Source organism: Oxyura jamaicensis, chromosome 2 (genome assembly GCF_011077185.1).
Source record: "Oxyura jamaicensis isolate SHBP4307 breed ruddy duck chromosome 2, BPBGC_Ojam_1.0, whole genome shotgun sequence".
Classification (NCBI taxonomy): Eukaryota; Metazoa; Chordata; class Aves; order Anseriformes; family Anatidae; genus Oxyura; species Oxyura jamaicensis.
In genome coordinates, this window is record NC_048894.1 from 64216099 (window position 1) to 64237367 (window position 21269).

General features: G+C 40.5%; 1 protein-coding gene across 4 annotated transcripts in view; it reads right to left on the minus strand.

Annotated features, from left to right (window-relative positions):
• The window catches only part of PHACTR1 (phosphatase and actin regulator 1), a 305056-nt gene extending 287326 nt beyond the window's left edge, over positions 1-17730 (minus strand). For 2 of the 4 annotated variants that reach the window (XM_035319555.1, XM_035319551.1), the window contains exons 1-4: positions 16453-16607; positions 15103-15220; positions 3318-3464; positions 1680-1826 (exon numbers count right to left, since the gene is read on the minus strand). In XM_035319555.1, coding sequence (XP_035175446.1) covers positions 1680-1826; positions 3318-3464; positions 15103-15163 — 355 coding nt within the window. In that variant the 5' untranslated portion in view covers positions 15164-15220; positions 16453-16607. Of the gene's footprint in view, positions 1-1679; positions 1827-3317; positions 3465-15102; positions 15221-16452; positions 16608-17343 lie in introns of those variants that run through there. The other 2 variants (XM_035319553.1, XM_035319552.1) reach the window with 2 other exon arrangements.
• Between the last annotated feature and the right edge of the window lie 3539 nt (positions 17731-21269).

Below are 21269 nucleotides of genomic sequence, written 5' to 3' on the forward strand. Positions count from 1 at the left end.
ACCACCTTCTCCGGCACCAGCAGAGGAAGAGGCAGAAGCCCCATGGGGCCAACCCAATGCCTGGGGACGGCGGCACGGCTCAAGACAGTGCCGATTCAGAACCACGGGCAGTGGACAGCGCCCGTGGGGAAACTGATGAAATTGGGGGTTCACACCCCAGAAATGGGGAAAAAAATCGCCCTGCGGCTGATTGGCAGAATTCACCAACTCAGACTTTCTGATCAGTGAAAGCAAAAGCTGAGGAATGGAGTGGGCACCACTGGCATGTTTCGCTCACTTTGGCTCACTCCGTCCGTACTGGTTGCTAAGCTTTTTTTTTTTTAAAGCTCAAAACTACTCACTGCCAGATGCATTAATGAAAAGACACACTTGCACTGCTTAAAACACTTTTCATTTATATATCTTGATATGCTAATACTACTTTCTTCAATTATTTCTTTTAAAGAAATACCAGGCACAAGCCAACTCAGGGTTATTTCAGCAATCAACCAACCATACAAGGCCTCATGTGATTTACACTTTACTTGCAGTGCTGCTTTCTGTTCGTACTCCCAGTTCTTCAGGCCTGGAACCTGGTACCTGACCCTGTACTCCAGCCTGTGCCCTGAAAAGCCACCCAACTTACCTACAGCTTGGTGTTTTTTTTAAGAAGCCATGGTCAGAAAGAAACAATGACCCACCGTATGACATAGCCAACTGCTCTGCTGATGGTAAAACCAAACAACGTATTATTACCCATTACCAAGGGTATAACTACAGCAAGGATGACAGGAGGGGGAGGGGAACCTATTCCATCACCAAATGGAGGAGAAAACACATCTCCATCATCCCCAACTTTCAGCTGGCTGAAAGGGGGGGGGGAGAGGTGGGGGAGGCTGCAGCATGGCAAGCAGCAACTCTGAGGCAGCCCATTTCCCCTCTCTGCTGGCAGGCTCAGCTGAAGAAGGGGGTGGCACCACAGGGTATTACACAGTTATATCTGTTTGCTGCTGGGACTGGAGAGAGGCTGCAGTAGGGCTTCCAGGCTACTGATCCTCACTCCTGCCCCACCATACTGAGGAAGTCTGGTGTGGTGCAGAAACCCATCAGAAAGTACTTTATTTTCCTTTGTTTTGGTGAGCAAATGAGCTCTAGTGTAGTTTGCTGTTGAAAGAGCCCGTAAGGGGAGAGAAGGTCAGGCAAGGAGGGAAAACAACAGGCCTAGCAGGAAAGGCACAGGACAGTCACCACATGTGGCACTAACAGGAGGGGACAACCAAAATCCCAAAGGTGCCATGAGGAAGAGGCAGCTGAGAGGAAGAGGCAGCAGTGGAGAATGGGGACAGGAAGGACAGGCAGGGAGGCTAGTCCCGAGGCCTGTGAGCATGGAAGTGGAAATTCAGGCAGCTGACAAGGCAGACCGGAGAGCAGTCAGCTGAGACAATGGCAGACCTGGGGAGCCCGGGCGGCCAAGGCAGCTGCACCCTCCAGGGCCAACCTCACCATGTGGGGATGAAGGGGAGGTGAGGCTGCCAGGCTGGAATGGGCGAGCAGGCCTGGACCCCAAGCCCTGCGGGGTTGCCCTGGTGGGCGGCAGAGGGCAGCGGGCTGAGGCTGGGTGCACAGGTGCGAAGAAGCAACCCCAGGGGAGGTCGGTGGTGCCTCCTGCCCCCGTCTCCAAGCCCCCGGCCATCTCTCACCTGCCTCGAGGTTGAAAGAGATGCGGGCCTCGGCGAGGTAGGGGGTGTCGCTCTTGGAGCGGACGCGGCGGATGGGTCTGCGGTCGATGTCCTCCTCGGAAGATGCCGCCATTAACGTGGGTACGGTGAGCAGCGTGGCCCGGCGAGCTGGTGAGGGCGAGCGGGTGGCGGCGGGGAGCGGAGCGGGACCGGGAGGGGAGGGGGCGGGGGAGAGGGAACGGGGAAGGAGAGGGAGAAAGAAGCGGAGGGAGGGAGGGAGGGAGGGGGAGAGAGAGAGGGAAAACCCGTCAAGGATCTGCGGACGGGAGCGGAGGCCCTACCCGCTGCAACCTCCCGCCCCCGGAAGGACAGTTACTGCACGGGGGGGGAGGCCGGCAATGCAAGTCCCCACCCCCTGGCACTGCCCGACACACCCCGGCCCTGCCCGACCCCCGACCCCCGACCCCCACCCCCCCACCCCCCCACCCCCCCCCGAGCGTACCCGCATGGCCCAGGTGCCCCCCGAGCATCTGCGGCCCTGTGAGCCCCAAAAGTGGCAACATATAGAGGCCGGGGCTTGTGGGGTCATCCCTCACCTCTTTCTCCCCTAAGCGGTCATCATGGGGGTTTCTAACCTAGGCGAAGTTCCCGAAGCAAGGCAGAAGGGCCAAGAAGTTTGAAGAAATAGCCGATTTGTCCTGTTATTTTGAAACACCAACCTGGCTGAGGAGCCCTGTGCAGCATTTTTTGAATGTCCCTCATTTACAGCTGGGCACTCTGTGCTTAAGTCATGTGGACAGGTGTGTTTTCAAACACACCTTTGTCTTCTCTATTTAATAGCTTCTGATAAACATGTTAATTCTCTTCACGTGAATGTAGGCTACCTGCCCCATTAGGGCACCAGTGTCAGATGGAAGTTCTAGATGTTAATGTAGGTGAAATAATTTAAAATGCTACTTTTCAAAAATGCTACATAAAGTGTTAAACACTTAAAAATGTGTTCCAATGAGTGTAGCCGTTCATCCTGTTTAATTTTTTATTTTTAACAGGAACACAGTCACTTAAGGTCAGTGAGTTGTCAGTATCTCAGAAATCTTTTGTTTTGGTCAGCTGCGATATCAAATGGAGCAGTGAATGCCAGTGGCTCAGCAACTCTGCAAGCAGCCATAGTGGAATTCACAGTCATGAATTTTGGGGACAGCTTTCTCTCTCATTCCTGCAAGATCAGCAGTTTTCAGCCACCTTTCTGCCAATTGAACTGATAGATGTTTGGGGGTGTGCCGGGTATTTTTTCATGTTTGTACTGTTACGTTTACCTGAAGTTTGCTGTTAGGACTAATCCCTTCATACAACTTTACAAGAACTTTCATGTTTCTGGATGACTAGAGTGGATAAGACATAAGATCTTGTTTGCAAAGCCATCCTCTTTGCTTTGATGTTACTAGCATATCCCAGATAACGCAGGGGGAAATGTCCTATGTTAATAGAAATGCAGGTGCTCACAGCAAAACAGCTGTGACATCCCTGGACCTCTGGTGATCCACCATACTACTGGCAAGCAAGTAGGTACCATCCAGTCCATGTGCATCTCAAAAAAAAAAAAAAAAAAAAAAATCCAGCAAAACCAGCATAGGCTGTTTGGGGAAGGAATGGTCTTACATGTGTCAAGGTTGAAGCAGATCCTAGCTTCTTCTAAGTATGGGGTGTCACTCTTGGACCGGAGTCTTCTAATGGGTCTCCGGTCTATGTCCTCCTCAGAAGAAGCCGACATCAGTGTAGGCACAGTGAGAAGAGTTGCCCGACGAGCTGATAAGAAAGAATGAAGAAGAGGATAGAAGGAGAAAAGAGAAATTGAAAAGGGGAAAAACGGTAAGGAACAAAAAATAATAAAAATAAAAAGAAAAAAAAAAAAAAAGAGAGAAAGAAAATTGTTCAATGGAAATGAGAATCTGTAATATGTAGTAGGTGAGGCTGTTTTCTGTGAGGTCCCTGCCTCATATGCTACAGAATTTATGTTCTGCACCAAGTAATACAAAGAGCAGAAAAGTCTGATGCGCTGTGTCCCCCCAAGACATAGGTAATACCCCTGTTCTGACACAGATTTCCTCTTCACGGTTTGCTAGTTTTGTATCTTACATAACTCTTTTCACAGCTCATCAATACCTGCAGACCCTCCTTTTCTGAATACTGTGTTTGATACAGTGATGTCTGTGTAATGGAAGTAGTTAAGTGTTCATTTAGTTTGCAGAAATTAGTGGGAGCTATGCTTGGAACACATGAAATGATGTGTACAACAGCTATCCAAAAACTCAATTACTTGGTGTCTTAATTTGGGCACTCAAAATTAACAGCTAATTTTTGGTCTTGATCACTTCATGTCTTAGTGTCTTAATTATGAAATGGGGAGAATCATTATTTTCTTTCAGTAAGTATTTTCTAAAAATATACATTCATTAATATTTGTAAAGTATTTGTACACTTTAGTGAAGCACCAATGAAAAGCCCATAAGCAAATTAATGGCTTGCGGCCATATCTTCAAGGAGGAGAAAGCAAAATATTTAATATTGTCTCATTTAGTGAGTACTGCCCACTGATGAAGCATGTAGTAGGAGAGTAAAAAATTACAGTGTCATCATGCAGTTAGAAATTGTACCGTAATGCATATGGATTTAGAGGCTGAATAGATGTTGTGGAAGGAACCTTCATTCTGGCATTGCATAAGTATTCAGCACTTGACCTGGGGGTAGCAGTTATTTCTGGTCTAACTTATTTGTTTTCTGGTTTTAAATAGAATCTTTTAAGTTTTTGCTCCCTCCTAACACAGCACCTGAATTTGAAGTAAAACCATAGGGCAAGAGTTGAAATTGATTTAATCAGGTCGGCTATTTAGATTAAGCTAAAGTAAACACTGCTATTAGACTGTAAACTATTACTCCGTTGTAGCAGGGACATACAATAATGAAGATGAAAGAGAATGGAAAATTTCTGCTAGGGAGAATTTTGTTTACCACGTCATCAAATGTATACCAAAGGAAGATTTATCTGTATATGAAGTCAACATTGCAAAAAGCATCTCATAAAAGAACCATGTAAAAGATTTGTCCTTTAAAACTTGTATGATCTAGCTGTAGTTAAAGTCAATGAAAGGCCACCCATGCACTTCAGGGGCAGCTGGATCACAGTACAGGAGACAATTCAGAAAAACAAACAAACAAACAAAAAACCACCAAATTACATACACATTTATTGTACACACAAGACGAGTGAGCTTTTCTGTAGTCATTTATAAATTATTTTTTTTACCTTTTGGGTCAACACATTGGGATCTGGCCTGTATACATTTTGACTAGAGGTAGGTGGATGTTGGAAAATATTTCCTGGAGTATTATTTACATATTATTTTGACAACCATGATCATCTCCCCTTTATGTATATTGTCATCTGCTTTCAAGAATGCCTGGAAATTTTAAATAAGCATTGGAAAATTTTCAGAGGGAGCTAATATGTGTTGGTGTTTTTTTGGTGATAAAAAACTAAGATCAATTATTTCACACCTGTGGAACAGGAAGGTATAATTGATCACATTCAAATATCCATATGGTGACAATGAATATACATGAATGGCATGAATATAACTGTACACACTTTTCCTTATGACCCTGTGTCCATCACTGACAACCCACCAGTGTTTTTAGCTTGAGATACTCTCCACAAATGACCTCAGTGTCTGCTACACATTTTTAGGAGATGGCTTTTCAGGAAAACTAGGAAATACCCCTTGAAGGTGATGGAGTACAGGAATGGCATTATGATACATATTAAGGAGCCCTCTTATGCTGCAAATGGATTTGAAAGCCGCATCTGAAAACTCATTTCAAACAGCCATTCTAGAATTGCACAGAACACAACTCAGTCATTTTGGTTAAATTGTTTTGTTCCATTTGCATTGTTCCTGATGTGATAGGGTTATGCTACAATCAGCATGTTTTGCCAACATCAAGTTTGGTATTAGTTAGAAAGAAAAATAAAGGTAGCTAATGGAGGAAAAAAATAAAATAAATGTTGTAATGTATGTAATGAAGTTAGAGTTGATTATATATAATCTCATATTTGTTGTCTCAAAACACTGTATGTTATTGAAGTATGGCATAAGTATGCATTTGGGAGAGGGGAATAGAAAATACATGAAGGATTATAGTGTGTGTTTAGAGACCTTTTAAACAAGTAATTTCAATATGTTTAGTTACATCTGAAGGTGGTCCAATTTCTGAATACTGTTTGAAATTACCAAAAACATGGGGGACAGTTTGCAAAGAATTATTGGTGGTTTCCATTTTTTCCATTAAAATACTTTTTCACGTATTTTAATACAAATATTAGTACTAATTTTGATTGCCAAGAACTAGATTTATGTTTTGAAAAGTTATAATTTTATTTATTATTTTTTTTAAGACAAATGTTTTTAGAAAAAAAAAATGACATTTTTAATCAGAAAGCTTTCTGAGGTGGAAAGTCATCCTCTTAAAATTATTTAAAGAAAATGTGAAATATTCATCTAGATTTTCTTGTCCACGTTTATCAATCAACTTTTACTGAAATATTTTTAAAACATCTTATTGGTAATACAAGCACCCTAGTCATTTTTGGCTTAATAATTTCTTCATCTGGAAACTCTAGTTTACATAACAGTTTCTTACCTTTGAATGGCAAAACAAACAAAAAACACCGCCTCTTGAGACCTGATGTTTTTAATCTTACTACAAGTAAAGCGCTAAAGTGTTTGCTGGAGATGTCTAGACCTAGATGCGTTGGAAAGGCTATCTTTCTGTTGTGTATAATCACAAGTAACTTCAGACAGCACACAAATAGCTGTAAAAGAATATTGGCTTCATAACAGAAATCTTAAAGAGCTGTACTGGGTCTGGCTGGGATGTTAACTTTCCCTGCAGCAGCCCATACAATGCTGCGCTCTGCACTTGTAGCTAGAACAGCAGTGGTATCACACCGGTGTTGTGTCTGCCACTAAGAAGTGCTGGCACAGCATCAGGACTCTCTCTGACCCTCCTAGGGGGTGGGCAAAAAAGTGAGAAAGAAACATCAGCAGGGCAGCTGACCTAAACCAACCAAAGGGATATTCCATACCATATGATGTCACACTCAGCAATAAAAGGTGGAAAAAGGAAGAAGAGGGGAAGGGTGGGCTCTTGTTGTGAAAACGTCTGTCCTCCTCCCGAACACCAGCTACGTGCGTTGAGGCCCTGCTTCAAGAATGTGGTCAAGCATCGCTCATTTGTGGGAAGTAGAGAGTAATTTATTTCCTCTGCACTTCCACATAGCCTTTACTTGTTTTGTTTTGTTATTCCCTTTCCCCCTCCCTCTTCCCCTTTCCCTTTTTTCCCTTTAGTTGAATTGTTTAATTAATAATAATATTTCCTTAATAATATATATATATATATATATATATATATTTTTCTCTTTAATTAAATAATCCTTATCTCAACCCGTGAGTTGTTCTTTCCTTTACTTTTCCCCTCCTCATCTGAGGAGGGGGAGTGAGAGAGCGGTTGTGGTGTTCAACTGCCTAGCACGGTAAAACCACCACAAGAGCAAAAACTAATTTCTCAGAGCAAACTTTAAACAAGTTGGTGGAATACTCGTGAAATCATTTTAATTGCAGTGCTGCTGTTGCTGACTGAGCAGGATTTTTTCTTGCTACTTATTTTCATTAGAGAAGGGTATGAGCCTCTTATTTGATTTACTGCATTCTGCTGGCATCCTCTGCTCTTTCAGTTTTCCTCCTTCATGCTTCAGTGGAAAAGGCTCACTATAGCATCACATGTATATAATTCACACAGAAATGTGGTTTTGGCTACATATGAGCTTTAAAAATGTTGGTTCTGGTAGGTTTTGATGCATCTAGAATGTGACATTCTACCTGTGCTAAAATATTGTTAGTTTGTGAATATTTGTTAAAGACAGACAGTGGGGCCAAATGTATGCTTAGCAGAAAATCTCGTGGGCTGATTTAATGCCACTTCACTTTTGTCTTGTTTTAAATTTAAGTGATAAAGAACCACATTTGAAGGATTAGAGATGTGAAATAGGGTTTGACTGGCAGGAGAGAGAAACAGTAGAACGTGTGCAAGCACTGGAGAGGACATAATTTGGTATTTATGACGAATGATTTATAGGCTTTTGTCTCCCCGATAAACAGAGAAGTAGATGCATATGGATTATTGTCTCTCTCTAAAGCGAAGCTGTTGAGATCTTTGACACCAGTTTGATGGACACCAGTAATCTGAAAGAAAGTACTCAAATACATGGTTGCAAGCAATAGAACATAGGACAAAAAGACATCCACTTTGATGCTTGTTATGCTGGTTTGTGATATTTGGTAAGTTTATGCACAATATGCCTACTTTTTTAACATTTTTTACATTTGTTGTACATTTTATAGGAAATGTGCTTGTTCCTTCTTTGAATCCAAAGGCATAGGCTAAAGAAAACAGAATATATGTATGTATATTAAAAGAAAGAAGGAAAGAAGGAAAGAAAGGAAAAAAGAGAGAAATGGAAGGGCAAGCAAGCAGCTAGGTGATTATGAACTAGGGACAAGTAGGGCTTTAGTTATTTGAAATTATTTTTTAGTTTAGTTGAAAAATTAAATTTAATGTTCAAAATTTTTTTTCAAGTGTGAGCCATATATACAGTTTCAATAGTTTCTGGGTTTAGGGGTATAAAGAACAGGATCACAAACATACTAGTTGTATTTAGATATGCCACGTAGAATTAGAAGATTCTAATTTATTCTGACTTAAATTTGGCTAACTGGATATTGAAATAAATGACCAAGAAGTAGCTGAAGCACAGTTACTGCAACTCATCATGAGGTATTTTTATACAATTGCTGAAGCTAGTCTACCTGACTCTGCAAGCCAGAGACTCTCATCGTGGCACTCCATTGCCTGTTCCTAAATTCTAAATAATGACAGAAGATGTGCAAAGGAGGGGGGGGAATTTTTAAAAAGGATAAGGGCAGGGTTGATGTTGATCAATTACTTCCTTGGATTTAAAGGGAGAGAAATTGATTACAACAGCTCATTTGCTGTTATTAATTTGCTATTGTTAATGTTATTAAGAACTAATAACATCACAAGAATAAGAAAAAGACACGCAAAATAACATAATTCTGAAGAGATGTTAATCTATGGGATGGATTATTTGTAAAATTTGGGTGGGTGGAGTATCCAAATGTTACTTTACACAAGGAACATCTACAGTGGAATCATTCTGGACTAGAATTTGGGGATACTGCAGCAATACTTTTGTGAAATAATGGACATAATTTAGTATGCAAAAGCAGAAGGGAAGTAGCACTGGGTAATCATCAGTGAATAAAGTCAAACATCTAGAATGAGTCAGCACTGCCTGAACTAAAATAAATGAGCAAAAGTGAAGCACAGTGAAATAAATAAATTGTGGCAACAGAGTGGGAGAAGGGAATTTGGAGTTAAAACTGTATCTGGGAGTATTTTATTAAACCTGGAAAACCGATAGAGCAGGATTTCCTGAAATCTCTTGAGCAATAATTCCATATGTGTCTATACAATCCTGTGCATGTGTTATCCATTTGCCCTGTGTACTATGTTCTTGCTTATTTTCATATTTTTTTCTACTTTGCATTTTTTAATCACTCCTTACACTCGTCAAATAGATTGCAGGAATCTTGCAACCAGTAAGAGCATAACCCATGCAAGTGGATCTTTGAATTATTTATAGGTACAAAGATAGTTAAGATAAGCCATCAACAGAGTTTTGTTCAGTTATTTAAATATTCACAGTGTATCTTGCCAAATGGACTGGCAAACAATGTTAACATATGTAGGAACATCTTGAAAAATCTCAGTTAATGCAGTTAATTTTAAGCTTCATGCCCCCTGCTGGTGCAAAAGGAGATGAGACTGGAGAAGTGGATGCAGGTCTTGAGGAAATTAGAAAAGATTTTATGCTCGAGTCAAAAGTCACATGAGAGCAGAGGGGAACCTGGGTTCTCGTCAGCATCAAGGTTGGACTGTAGAGCAGGGATGGACTTGCACAGCCCAGAACAGCATCCTGACCATCATGTACAGTCGGGTTCTGATTTGTGGCTGTTAGAGGGGGTAAGCCCTGTGACCCCTTCCATCAAACTCACAGCCGCAGAAAAGTGTTATGTAAAGTCTGCAATAGGTATTTCTCCTTTTTTGAGGGTACCTGAAGCCTTCATTTATGATGCACCAATAGAAGTCATTCTTCTCTCTTAGAATACACTGAAGAGACTTTATCCCCTTTTGTACAATGGCAGAGAGAGGTTCCTTGTTTCTTGATCCTGAACAAGCCTAGGTGTGAGCCAATAGGAACCAGCAGCCAGAGCACTGTATGCTGTCCCTGTACATTGTTTCATTTCCTGTGCTCAAGGCCAGCTCTCTGATACAACACAGCTGTTGGAGAGAGCAGTTTGAGACACTCTTACCAGGCTTGGAGTAGTAGAAGAAAAAGCCAAAAAGCCTCACCTTTCTCCCTTTGGGAGCTGCATTTACCCTGTGCCTGCTTGCTGAGCCCATGGCTGGCTACGTTTCTCACTGATCTGTGTCCTGGCTGCTGACTTGATGTTCTGCTTGGCCTTGTGCCTGCCTCATTGCCATGGACCTGTCTGGTGATCTGGACTCTTGGCTGAAGCTGGGCAACCATCTCTGCTTGTGTGCTTCAGTGCTTTACCTCTCATAGGAGAGACCGTGCCTCTGCCTGTCTTGCTGCTTCTTGGCTCGCTTTCCATTGCAGACCAGGCTGCTAATGCTGTTCCTCAATGCCAGCTTTCTCAGCTCTGACAAATATGTTCCTTTGCAAGCCCCAAAGCAGGAGTTCCTTAAAGTTGAACTTTAAACCAGCTGTCTCTCCAAATGAGGCTACCACTGTTACGGTCTGCAAATTTACAGCTTTTGACTACAGCCTGACCTGTTATTATGAAGTTTCTCCATTTCCTGAGTAGGTGCCTTCTTACTTGTCAACATGGGATTCCCTCTATGCAAACAAATGCCATTAGCACGGCTGTCTTCCATCTGAGTTCACTCCCTAGGCTTTTTTAATTTGTGTAGAGAGTAAGACATGATTTATATTATCCCAAGGAAGATTTCTATGATTAGGTGAACTCTGCTCTCAAAATGACTGAGACTCTCCACTGATACATGTTAGTCAGCTAGTCAGATGTCTTGAATGGAAACATCTTCACTGAGGACACCTAAGAAGTAAGTGAGCTGCATCCTACTCCAGGCCTCATTGTATGCTTTCAGGCCTTATGTCGGCAAGCCGTGGTAGATTTGACATTCAGGAGCGACTAGTATTTTAATTCCCCACACTTCAAAGGCAGAAGACTTTTTCAAAAATGTAAATCCAGGTCCATATTTACATTTCAGATTTGGACTTTCCTAGGGCAAGGGGCTGGATCTAGGGACACTGTCCATTTCCTGCTTCTGACTTGCAGATGCGTCACCAGGCATTACACAGTTGGCAAGACACCCCCATCTCCTAGATCCCAACATACGGCCACAGAAGAGACAGTCAGGATAGGGCTTAAGATATTTCTGGCTGGTATCTGAAGACTACAACCATCTGGCTTTGTTCATTAAGTTTTCTAAATCTAGATAATCTTTGTTGCCAGATACAGCTTTTGGACTTTCCATCCCTCTTGCTTCACTTTCCTTGGAGGAAATGGGGAGCAGCTGTTTGAACAGCACATGCAGCATTGAACAGCCAAATATCCTCTGTTCCGTGCTCAGCCCACAGGAGTGAGGTGAAAGCTGCTGCTGCAGAAGGAGAGGATGGGAAAGAAGGCAGTTGATAAGGTAACACCTCTCTCCTTCTACCGTACAGCAGCAAGGGCAGCTCTGCAGCTTTCTGCAGGGGTAGGAACGAGATGTGGGCATTAGTGCAGACAGTACGGGATAGAGAACCAGCTAGCTGCTGGGTGCCAAGACCTTGTTTCAGTCCCCATGCTGAGGTCAGGGTACCCTGCATGCAACTACAGAGGACCCAAGGTCATCTGGGATTTGATATCCTTTGCTAGCAACGCCATCATAGCTCTGAGTTCCTTCCAAACATCTTGCAGTCCTATTCCTTCCCTTCTCTTCCACCTACAAGGAGTGGGTACAGTTGAGAATGAGTGCTTTCCAGCAAACATTGTGAAAACAATGTGAAACGTGAAAACATTGGAAAGGAGTTTTTGTTCTTGATCTGTAGGATCAAAGGATTAAAAGGCAGAAAAATTCCAGTCTCACAGAAAGAGTAAGTGGGTCATAAACCCCTATTCTACAGCCAGTGAACAGAGAATATTGTAATGCAGTAACTGTAATAATAACTGAAGTAATAATACATGTAATGCATTTTAATGTATTTTTTAATTAAATGGCAAAATACCATAGTCTTCTTTCACTCAATTCAATTCACTCAATTAATGCATAAACACAAGCTCTGTGATAGCATGATTTGTTAATAACATCATGTGATTTTATTATCATCAAATAGTTAATTGTGATCCCATTAGATAGATCTGGTGGCAGTGCTTACTTGCACACACTTTTTTTTTTTTTTTTTTTTTTTTTTCAGTGCCAAAGTAGCTACTTGAGCTAAGCTATTTATTTTAGATGGGTGCCTCACATTCAGTATGGGTTTGTTTTTGTTTGTTTGTCTCAGTAAGTTTAAGCTAATGCAGTTTAACTGTTTTTCAGAAGGCAGATAAGGAAAAAAGAGAGGTTCTTTTTGCTTACATTTGGAGAAATCATGCCATTATCACATGTAGAAATGCCTGTTCTGTGAAAGACAAACTTAATATTTGGCACAAGGTATAAAGATGACAGGAGTTATTGGAGCCATACAGGCAGCACCAACGCATGCCGGGATAACATTGAGTTCTTTGCTCTGTATAGGGGTAAGAGCTCAGAGAAAGGGGATGATACTATCAAGAAGTTTGAGGCTAAGGGTGGTAATAAAGACATTTGCTACAGGAAATATTGTTGTTAAAACTCTTCCAGAGGCTTATTTTTTGTCTGACTGAAACCAACTCTATCTCCTCATGCTTGGTGCTACCTCAGACAGTGAAAGCCTCCTGAAGCAGCTCTTGCACAGTCCACATTTCACCTCTCACACTTTCTATTTCTAATTGGGTGGTCTGTTCATCCACCTCTTCAACCACTTCTTTTGCTGGCAGGAGACTGCCATGTTGCTACATTTGAGAAAGTAGAGCAGAAATGTCTCTTCTGTGCTCATAGTGATTTCCCTGTTGGCACCCAGCTTGACAGAAAGCAGCTCTCCTCAACCAAACATAGATGAACAGCAGGGTAGAGCACTAGACACTTGGGGAAGAGGGCTCACAAGCATGTGAGGTAAGTGATGTGAAGGGCAGGAGCTGGAAAAAGTGCAGGAATAACAAACAGCAGAGAGAGAGGTGAAGAGCTGAAGGAAGCAGAGCACAAGTGCAGGGTGGCTCTTATCTCAATGCACTGTTTACAATTACAGAGGTAATGAGGGTTTGAGAATCTCTGTACCATGCTCTGGTGCACAGTAGAAGCATGTAATTGGAGTCTTAAACAAAAGGTTTACACATGGTGGACAGAAAGTCCCATATTCTCATTGCTGGTTCCTACTCGTTTTGTCCAAGCCCTCATGATAGATCTTAAGGTCAGCCCCCTGCCCTGATGACCCTGATGAAATGTATCAATTGATACATTTCTGCATAATGACTTTTTTTTTTTTTTCTGTTTGCATTTAAAAAGGCAAGATGATTACATTAAAAAGAAGACTCAACCGGATGCTAAGGTGAAAATTTCAAAATCATGCAGTTCTGTATGTGCTAACAATATAATTTATCCAAATATGGAGAAAACATTTTTACCTGCCTTCTTGGAAATACTTAGAGTGAATGTTGCCTGTGCAACTTTTATTAGCCACCTTGTGCACGTTACTGTAATTGTCTTTCATTACATGAATACATATTTCTTCCATAGTCCTCTGTACCTTGCCATGCTTAGGAAGGATTCTGTTGATACAGCTTAAATACAAATTAAATACAGATTTATATGATACAGCTTAAATACAGATTAAACTGATACAGCTTGTAACTTGTACATTACATAGCAGTAACTTGTACTTTTCTGAAATTTTGTATCTATGGAATAGAAAAGGTGCTGTTCCCATAGGGATATCAAAGAACCTATTTTAGTATCACTTTTTTATTAATGCTCAGGCAGCCACTGCATTTTAGAGACTGAAAAAAGCAAGCAAAATCAGTCATTGCCCTCAGCCAATTTTAACTTGACTTTGAGGCACTTAGCATTTGTCTCTGTTGTTGTTCAATGCAGAGGTCTGTGTTTTGACAATAGTTTTTTTTTTTTTTTTTTTTTTTTTTTTTTTTTTTTTGGGGGGGGGGTGGGGACGGACACAGTTTTCTTTGAGATATACAGATGAAAATGTACCGCAATAACTGGGGCAGAAGCTGGGCAATGTAGCAGCACCTCAGCTGAGCCGAAGGTCAAGTGACACTGACCCCTACATCTCCTGGGATGGTAGCATTCCCCATGTAGATTAGGTCTTGCTCTGGGAGGATGACCTACAGAGGGAAGGCCAAATTCTGGTGGCTTGTCTTTGAATGGGATTAGCAACTGATGAAATTAACAGTGGAAAATACCTGAACTGTGTTTTCAGAGAATAGTATGCAGGCAGTATGTACAAAGTAAAAGGTTGATACAGTTGCTTGGTCTTTCAATTTTTATTCAGCTGAGTATGATGCTTAAAGTTTAAGGAATAAAAAACCCTCCTCTTTGAAACTGTTTTATCCAAAAATAGAGCTGCTGTGAAAAATGTGAACTGACTTTACCAAAAATATCACCTATGTTGTGAACAATTCTCAGCTACCTTAAAGCAAAGAAGTTTCTATTCAGTGGGGGACCAGCATTTCACGGGGAAGGACACAGACTACTGAGAGCATGCTGCTTCCATGCAGCACATTAAAACATCTCTGATCTTTCCTAAATCATTTATTCCTGCAACAGAGAATAATACCAGACTGTACTGAGTGATTCTGACAGCACTGAGAAGCAAGGAGAGAAGTGAATGGCACCACAGGGTAACACAGCATGCATCTGGCTGTTCCCTCTGATTTGTCCTCTCCGGTTCTGCAACCCCCGTGTATGGATCTTGGTTTTCCATTTTGCTCCTGCCATGCACCCAGCAGCTTTCACATAGCTTTTCCTTATCCTCTGAAAGGGCAAATCAGCCTTATCATTCTGAAGGCCTTTCCCTATTGCCTGTATACATTTCAGTAACTCAGTCACAAGGGCTGGCCATTGACTGGCCCTATACATCTTAGCTGTACCATTAAAATAGTCAGTCTGAGACAGTGTCAAAATTTCTTACCTTGAGCTCCTTGACTGTAAAACAGTCTGTGAGCAGACTCGACATCCAAAAAGTAGTCCATTTTGAAGGAACTTTATCTGTGTGTACAATACTCCGGTCTGGATGATCAGTCAGATTCCTGGGAAAAAAAAATAGAGATGTCAGACAGAAAAGTTGGTGAGTTTCTTTGTGGAAATAATAGTGTAGGCAGTCATTAAAGGTTGTAGTTTGGCATATTAGGGTCAAAACATTTTCAAATCACTATTCATATTCATATTCAGAACTTCACAAGTATCCTTTTCTATTTTGGAGTATTTGGTTTATATCTTTGTCTAAAGACATAAGAGAAAAGTACTGCTACATTGTTAGCAAGGTTCCTGCTACCTTTCCAGAACAATCACCTTTACTCTTGCCACAGTCTCCATTTCTTACAGTACATACTTAGATTATTCTGCCTGTTACATTTGCTCTTAAAAATGAGAGCAGAAGAGCTTGGGGGTGCCATGGACAGTAGCAATTCCTAGGACCTCCGAGCAGACTCCATTGTAATAGACTACAGTAAAGACAGCATTAGTGCTGCTCACAACAAAACACAGCACTAAGAAGGAAGACACAAGGTTGTACTCTGTTGGACATTTCATTCTGCCTAAATAGGCAGAAACCAAGCTTTCTTTACTCCTTCCTACTTACTGACCAAAAGTAGCAGCAGAACATCCCACCATCAGTTTTAAAAGAGGTGATAAGAGCAACCATTAAGAAATGGTAGGATACTCCTAGCACTGCAAGTTAAGGTTTATATTTTTGGCATTCGTCAGAACCTTGGATCTGTTTAAATTCTAGGTTACATTTGACAAAGATGCACACTGAATCAAGTGTGCCTCTGTCAGGCAGAGTTCCCAGAATTATGCACATCAACATGACCCTTCTCCAGTTGGATTCTTGCTACCTCCTGCATTTTCCTCTATTCTCACCAACTCACATAAAAACCCAAGATTTGAAGGAAAGGCACAACCGAGATCCGTCCTCCACATCTCAGTTAGTTACAGCATATAATCATAAGCACACAAACAGCCCTACAAAACATTTACTTTAAGACAGACAGACAAAAATACCTTTTGTCCTTTTCTGTACAAAGCTGACAGAAAGGTTTGGGCAGACCAAGACCCTTGCTTCAAGCAATTCCTTTAATTGTGCTGGCAAAAATCAGGAAACCAAGGTTCCAAAGCTTTTTCTTTTTTACTTTAAGTTGGTTTTCATCGATCAACATGCAGTCCTTTCTAAAATTCAGAAGCCTACCCCGATGAGCAAACTTTTAAAATTCCTCAGCAATTCACTTGGCTGTGGCACTCCCAGACCAGAACTGATACTTACTGCAAAATATCAAGAGCTGACTGGCAGTCGTGTAAGCTCCTGTAGTTTCAAGGAAGGTTTCTTTGATCTTACTAAGTGTCCCCAGTGTAAGCAAACAATTTTGATTGTTTGATTGGAACTCTGATGAATAATGCATAACGTCAACTGGACTTCCTTTATCAGATAAAAATGGCCAGTAGATGCTGTTACTTAGCAACAGGAGGTAAAACTATGATCATCTCCTCCACTCCCCCTCACCCTTCATACGGAAAAATTAAGCCCCTGGTTTTGATTTTTTGATTTGATAAAAACTTTCCTCAGGGAAAAGAAAACAAAAATAAAACCAAAAAAACCTGCATCAAGTTTGCTTAAGAATTTTTTATTTTATTTTATTTTTTTTCGCTGATCTTCCTCATTGCAGCTTGTATTTTGAGATACTCTAAATTGTTTCATAATGATTAACTGTAACATTGTGTTTTGTCTAATAATTTGCTTCCAGTAAGCAAAACACCTACTTTCTTCATCATTTACCACAAATGAGACTGTTAAATGTTTTACTATGAATATGCTGCCTTGAAAATATTCGTTTCTTATCTGGTACAGCTTGTTGGACAAGGCATACAGAAAAAACAACACAAAAACATTGCACTGATGCTGTGATATATATATAGATTATCCAGAAATCTATCCTATTCCAGAATTCCTACTTTAAGTAATTCATTCATTCTTGAAGGTGCTATAACATCTGATACAAGCATTCTCTAGGAATCATTGCATTTCTGCATAACATACAGCTTTATACAAAATACACAATGTAGCTTTTTGCAGGAAATACATAGATAGAAAGCAAAAGCACTAGGAAAGATTTTTAAAATAAATAAATGAAATCACATGCAGGAGATAAGTACTTACCACTGTTACTGACCTCTTTCCATCCTACTGTTATGGAATAAGACTAAGCAAATGCAACCTAGTCTGTGAGCCAGAATGAACAGCTTCTAATTTTCACTTCAACCTCAAAATCAAGAGAACTAAACAGAGAAAGGTGACGGATCTGCTGTTTTATATTATGATGAAATGAAAGCTCTTAGCACAGATCAGAGTAGAATTGCTTTTTTTTTTTTTTTTTTTTTTTTTTTATAATACATTAGCCTGCTAATTTGAAGAAAGTGAAAGGCTTTGTTTTACTGTCTTTTATCTGTTCTCTTTGCTACCCCCACAATTTAATTTGCATTTAAAATTATTCTTATGTCTCCACTGCACTCCAAGGTGTGGAACATTTTCTAATCACGATGAATTTTCAGTGTGGTTTTTGTGCAATGCCACTTTTATTCTGAGCCAGAAACATGGTGAGTAATTATAATTGCCAGCTATTTTCTAGAATGAAATACAGAGTGGTTGTCTGATACAGTTTCTGATTTTTCCTCCATTTAGCAGTGCATTGCAACAAACTCCTCAGTCAAAGTATCAATAAAAACATAAATCAAATAGCACAGTATCATGTCATGATAGCTTAAACATGCACATTCACAGACCGTGGAAGCAGAATACAATTCTACTGAGATCTTTTTAATAATAATATACCTTTTCCAAGTTTGAAACTGGGCTTGGACAGTTAATAAACTGAAATACAGCACAGTTATTTCTTGATGGCTTCCAGTTCATCTAGCTTAATGTTTCCGGAGTCGCACGTTTTTTGGAACCCAGATGAAGCCAAGCACTAGGGGCTGACAAAAGAAATGCTATTAAGTTGCACAGGACATCCCTCATGAGAGGGCTAGGAGCCTGCTTCTTCCAGCAGTTCTTAGAATAGTTCCCCAAAGCCTGATCAGAAAGTGACAAAGGCAGGGATAAAAGTGATCCTTTGACACTTTTTGTTGCAGAAGTTCTGTCCAAGAGAAGTGTTAGGAAACAATCAGGGTTAGGTTTCCCTTGTTTGCAGATATTCTGCTCAAGAGATCAGCTATAAACACCTCTGAAATGTACTGCCACGAAACCTAAATGATGCTCAAAACTGGGGGTTCTGAAAGGTCAGATTTTTTTTCAGCATCAGATAGCTGTTTAAATCAAATACCATGGATTTTTGACTTTTAAGAAGAAGCCCCAAAAGATAAATAAACCCTCAGACTATGGGTTATTTGGTACAGGTTAGAAAGTAAGATTCACTCTGAGCAGATCATTTCCACTCTAAAGTTTCTTAAATGCTTCTTCAAAGCATCCATACAGTACTGAAGATATGGGTGAGCTATATGGGCTTCAGATAGAATCAGGCATGGCTGTGTGTACTCTGGCACCCTACTAAATGTGGTTAGATTGAGTAGGCATCTCACAGTGCTACCTTAGTGGTGGATCTAGCTTATGCAAAGTGTTCCTGTTTTCAGAGCTGTGACAAGCATTTTCATTCCTAAACACAAGTTAAAGCAAAACCAAACAGCAATAAGCCTTCCACTATGCATTGTGGAGAGCTGCTTGCACCTTACTGCTTGTATTTGAGAGAGTTTATGTTTGCCCTAATGACTACTGAACAATAGGTCCTTCCAAACTGTCCTCTGATAATTACTGGATCCATTATCTTTTTAACCAGGGACTGATCAAAACTAGTTGCCTCTTTAGCCCTACTGACTTTCTTCAGCAGAAAACCAGAAAAATAGAAAGACTGGCAATGGAGAATGGAAGACAGAAGAAAACTATCCTTCATGTTCTGCAAGGATATCTGCTACTTGCTAGCAATACTTTTTTTTTTTTTTTTTTTTTTTTTTTTTAGAGCTACTGGATCTCCAAAGGAGGCTAAGAGCAATATAACTTTGCATGCTGGAGAATGTTTTATAACACCTATCAATTAGCCTTTGCTGTGTTCTTCTGGTCCTCTTTGCCATCACCCTTTCAATCTGCATTGTCATCTTCCAACCTGATTGATATACACTGTCGTTGAAATTACCAGCAACCTCTCTACTGACCATTGCATAATCAACCATCTTGATACATTCATCCACTTCAGAGATTTACAGCTCACTTTAAATTATTGTGCCGTAGTTCTGACTGCTGCCAAGAGCTCTCTCTGACTATGGGGTACTTAGCAACAAGAAAGATAACAGTGCCTTTTATTTATATGCTTCTGTGGCATTCATCGCCATGAGGGAAATCCTTGCCTGCCTGGTCTCAAAGCCTTTAGGATGGTAGCATGGGCCCACATTTGACTCTCTGTCCCTCAGATAGGGAAATCCATTTCCTCCAGTTGAGCTGAAAAGCCTACATGTCTAGAAACATGTTCAGGTGAAACAGATCTGTTCTGTGTTGAATATAGTCCCCAGATCAGGGTTCACATATCCTTGAAGCTCACTCTGAAAGTTTGGCACTGAACATCTGAAATAATGTAGGGTGCATTGAAATGTGTTCTCTGTCTTTGTTTCCTAGAACATCAGAGCACCTCACAGGGCAGGACAGGGAAGTGCAACAACAGCCAGAACCAGAAACTGCTTTCCAGCTATTTGAAGCTTCCTTGTGCTCTATCAACCCTTGAAGCCAAACTTACAAAAACCTCTGCTATTGGCCAGACCTCTTATCAGCACAGATACCTATGCAAGAAAATCAATGCAATGGTTTTGTAATATACACAGATACCCCCAGAGGACTAGACTGAGATTGAACTCTTTGTGAGGTAGACTATAAAACCATCCAACCAACCTCAGAAAAATGCTTGGAGAAAAATTGTCGTGCTTTGGAAAACTCTGAAGCTGGCATTCCTCATCAGGAGCTTAAAGAGCTACCGCATCACATTTGACTTTTTCCCAAATTAAAAAAAGAAAACTAAAAACAAACAAACAAATAAACAAACAAAAAAAAACTAAAGAGGAAAGTAATTGAACACTTGGCATTTAAAGTAAGTGAGTAGCCTTCTGGTTTTCTAACAGTCAGATACATGTAGGCAAGAGGGCTGTGTTTTTTTCTTTTTTTTTTTTCTTTTTTTTTTTTCTCCCCACCCTGAATTCTCTATTGAGAACATAACTGTTACTGTAATGACTCAGAGCCTCGTGAAAAAAAAAAAAAAAAAAAAGAAAAAAAAGTCTGCTGCTGACAAACATTAATACTAACCTGAAAGAAAGTGGGAGAGAGAATGTAATGTGTGACTGAAGGAGTGTAGGCAAGGTGATTATTACAGACTTGTTTCCTGAGGGATACATTCAGAATAAAGGAAGAATATAAATGTTTAAGCTCCTAAACTATGAAAAATAGTTTTTTTTGTTTTGTTTTGTTTTTTTAAATCATAGTTATCAGGTTTGTGCTTAGATATATTAAAAAGAGAGGATTGCTAGCAAAATTAGGACACAAATGTGTTCTCTATTTCTTATTTGTAATGCAAGACAAATATGTCACACATAGCATGCGATAAAACACAAAAATATTTAAATGAGTGTTACATGCACTTCAGTGACAGAGACTAACACTATGTTTTCAGAAGTTTCAACAGATTTTGTACAAATCCATTTTGGTGTCCCCAAGCTGAAACCACTTCCGAGTTATAGAAGATTTATCAAGAATAAGAGGAACTCCCAGTGTGGATATACTTGTTTCTGATATTTCTGCCATGAAAATAATCAATATCCAGAAACACTGAAGAGTGTATAAAGGTAGTTCTGGCTCTTGAAATCAGTGGAAAGTTTGTTTTTGTTTTTTGTAGCAGCAGGGTCACATTTTCATTATTTAGCTCTTAAGCAAGCATTGCGCACTTTCCAAAGCAGAAAAGACGATCTTGAAAAGAGGCAGCTTCAGCATCCAGTGACATGAACAAGAAGTTCAGAAAGTTATTATCTGAGAAAATCTTAAAGTGCTGTCATGGA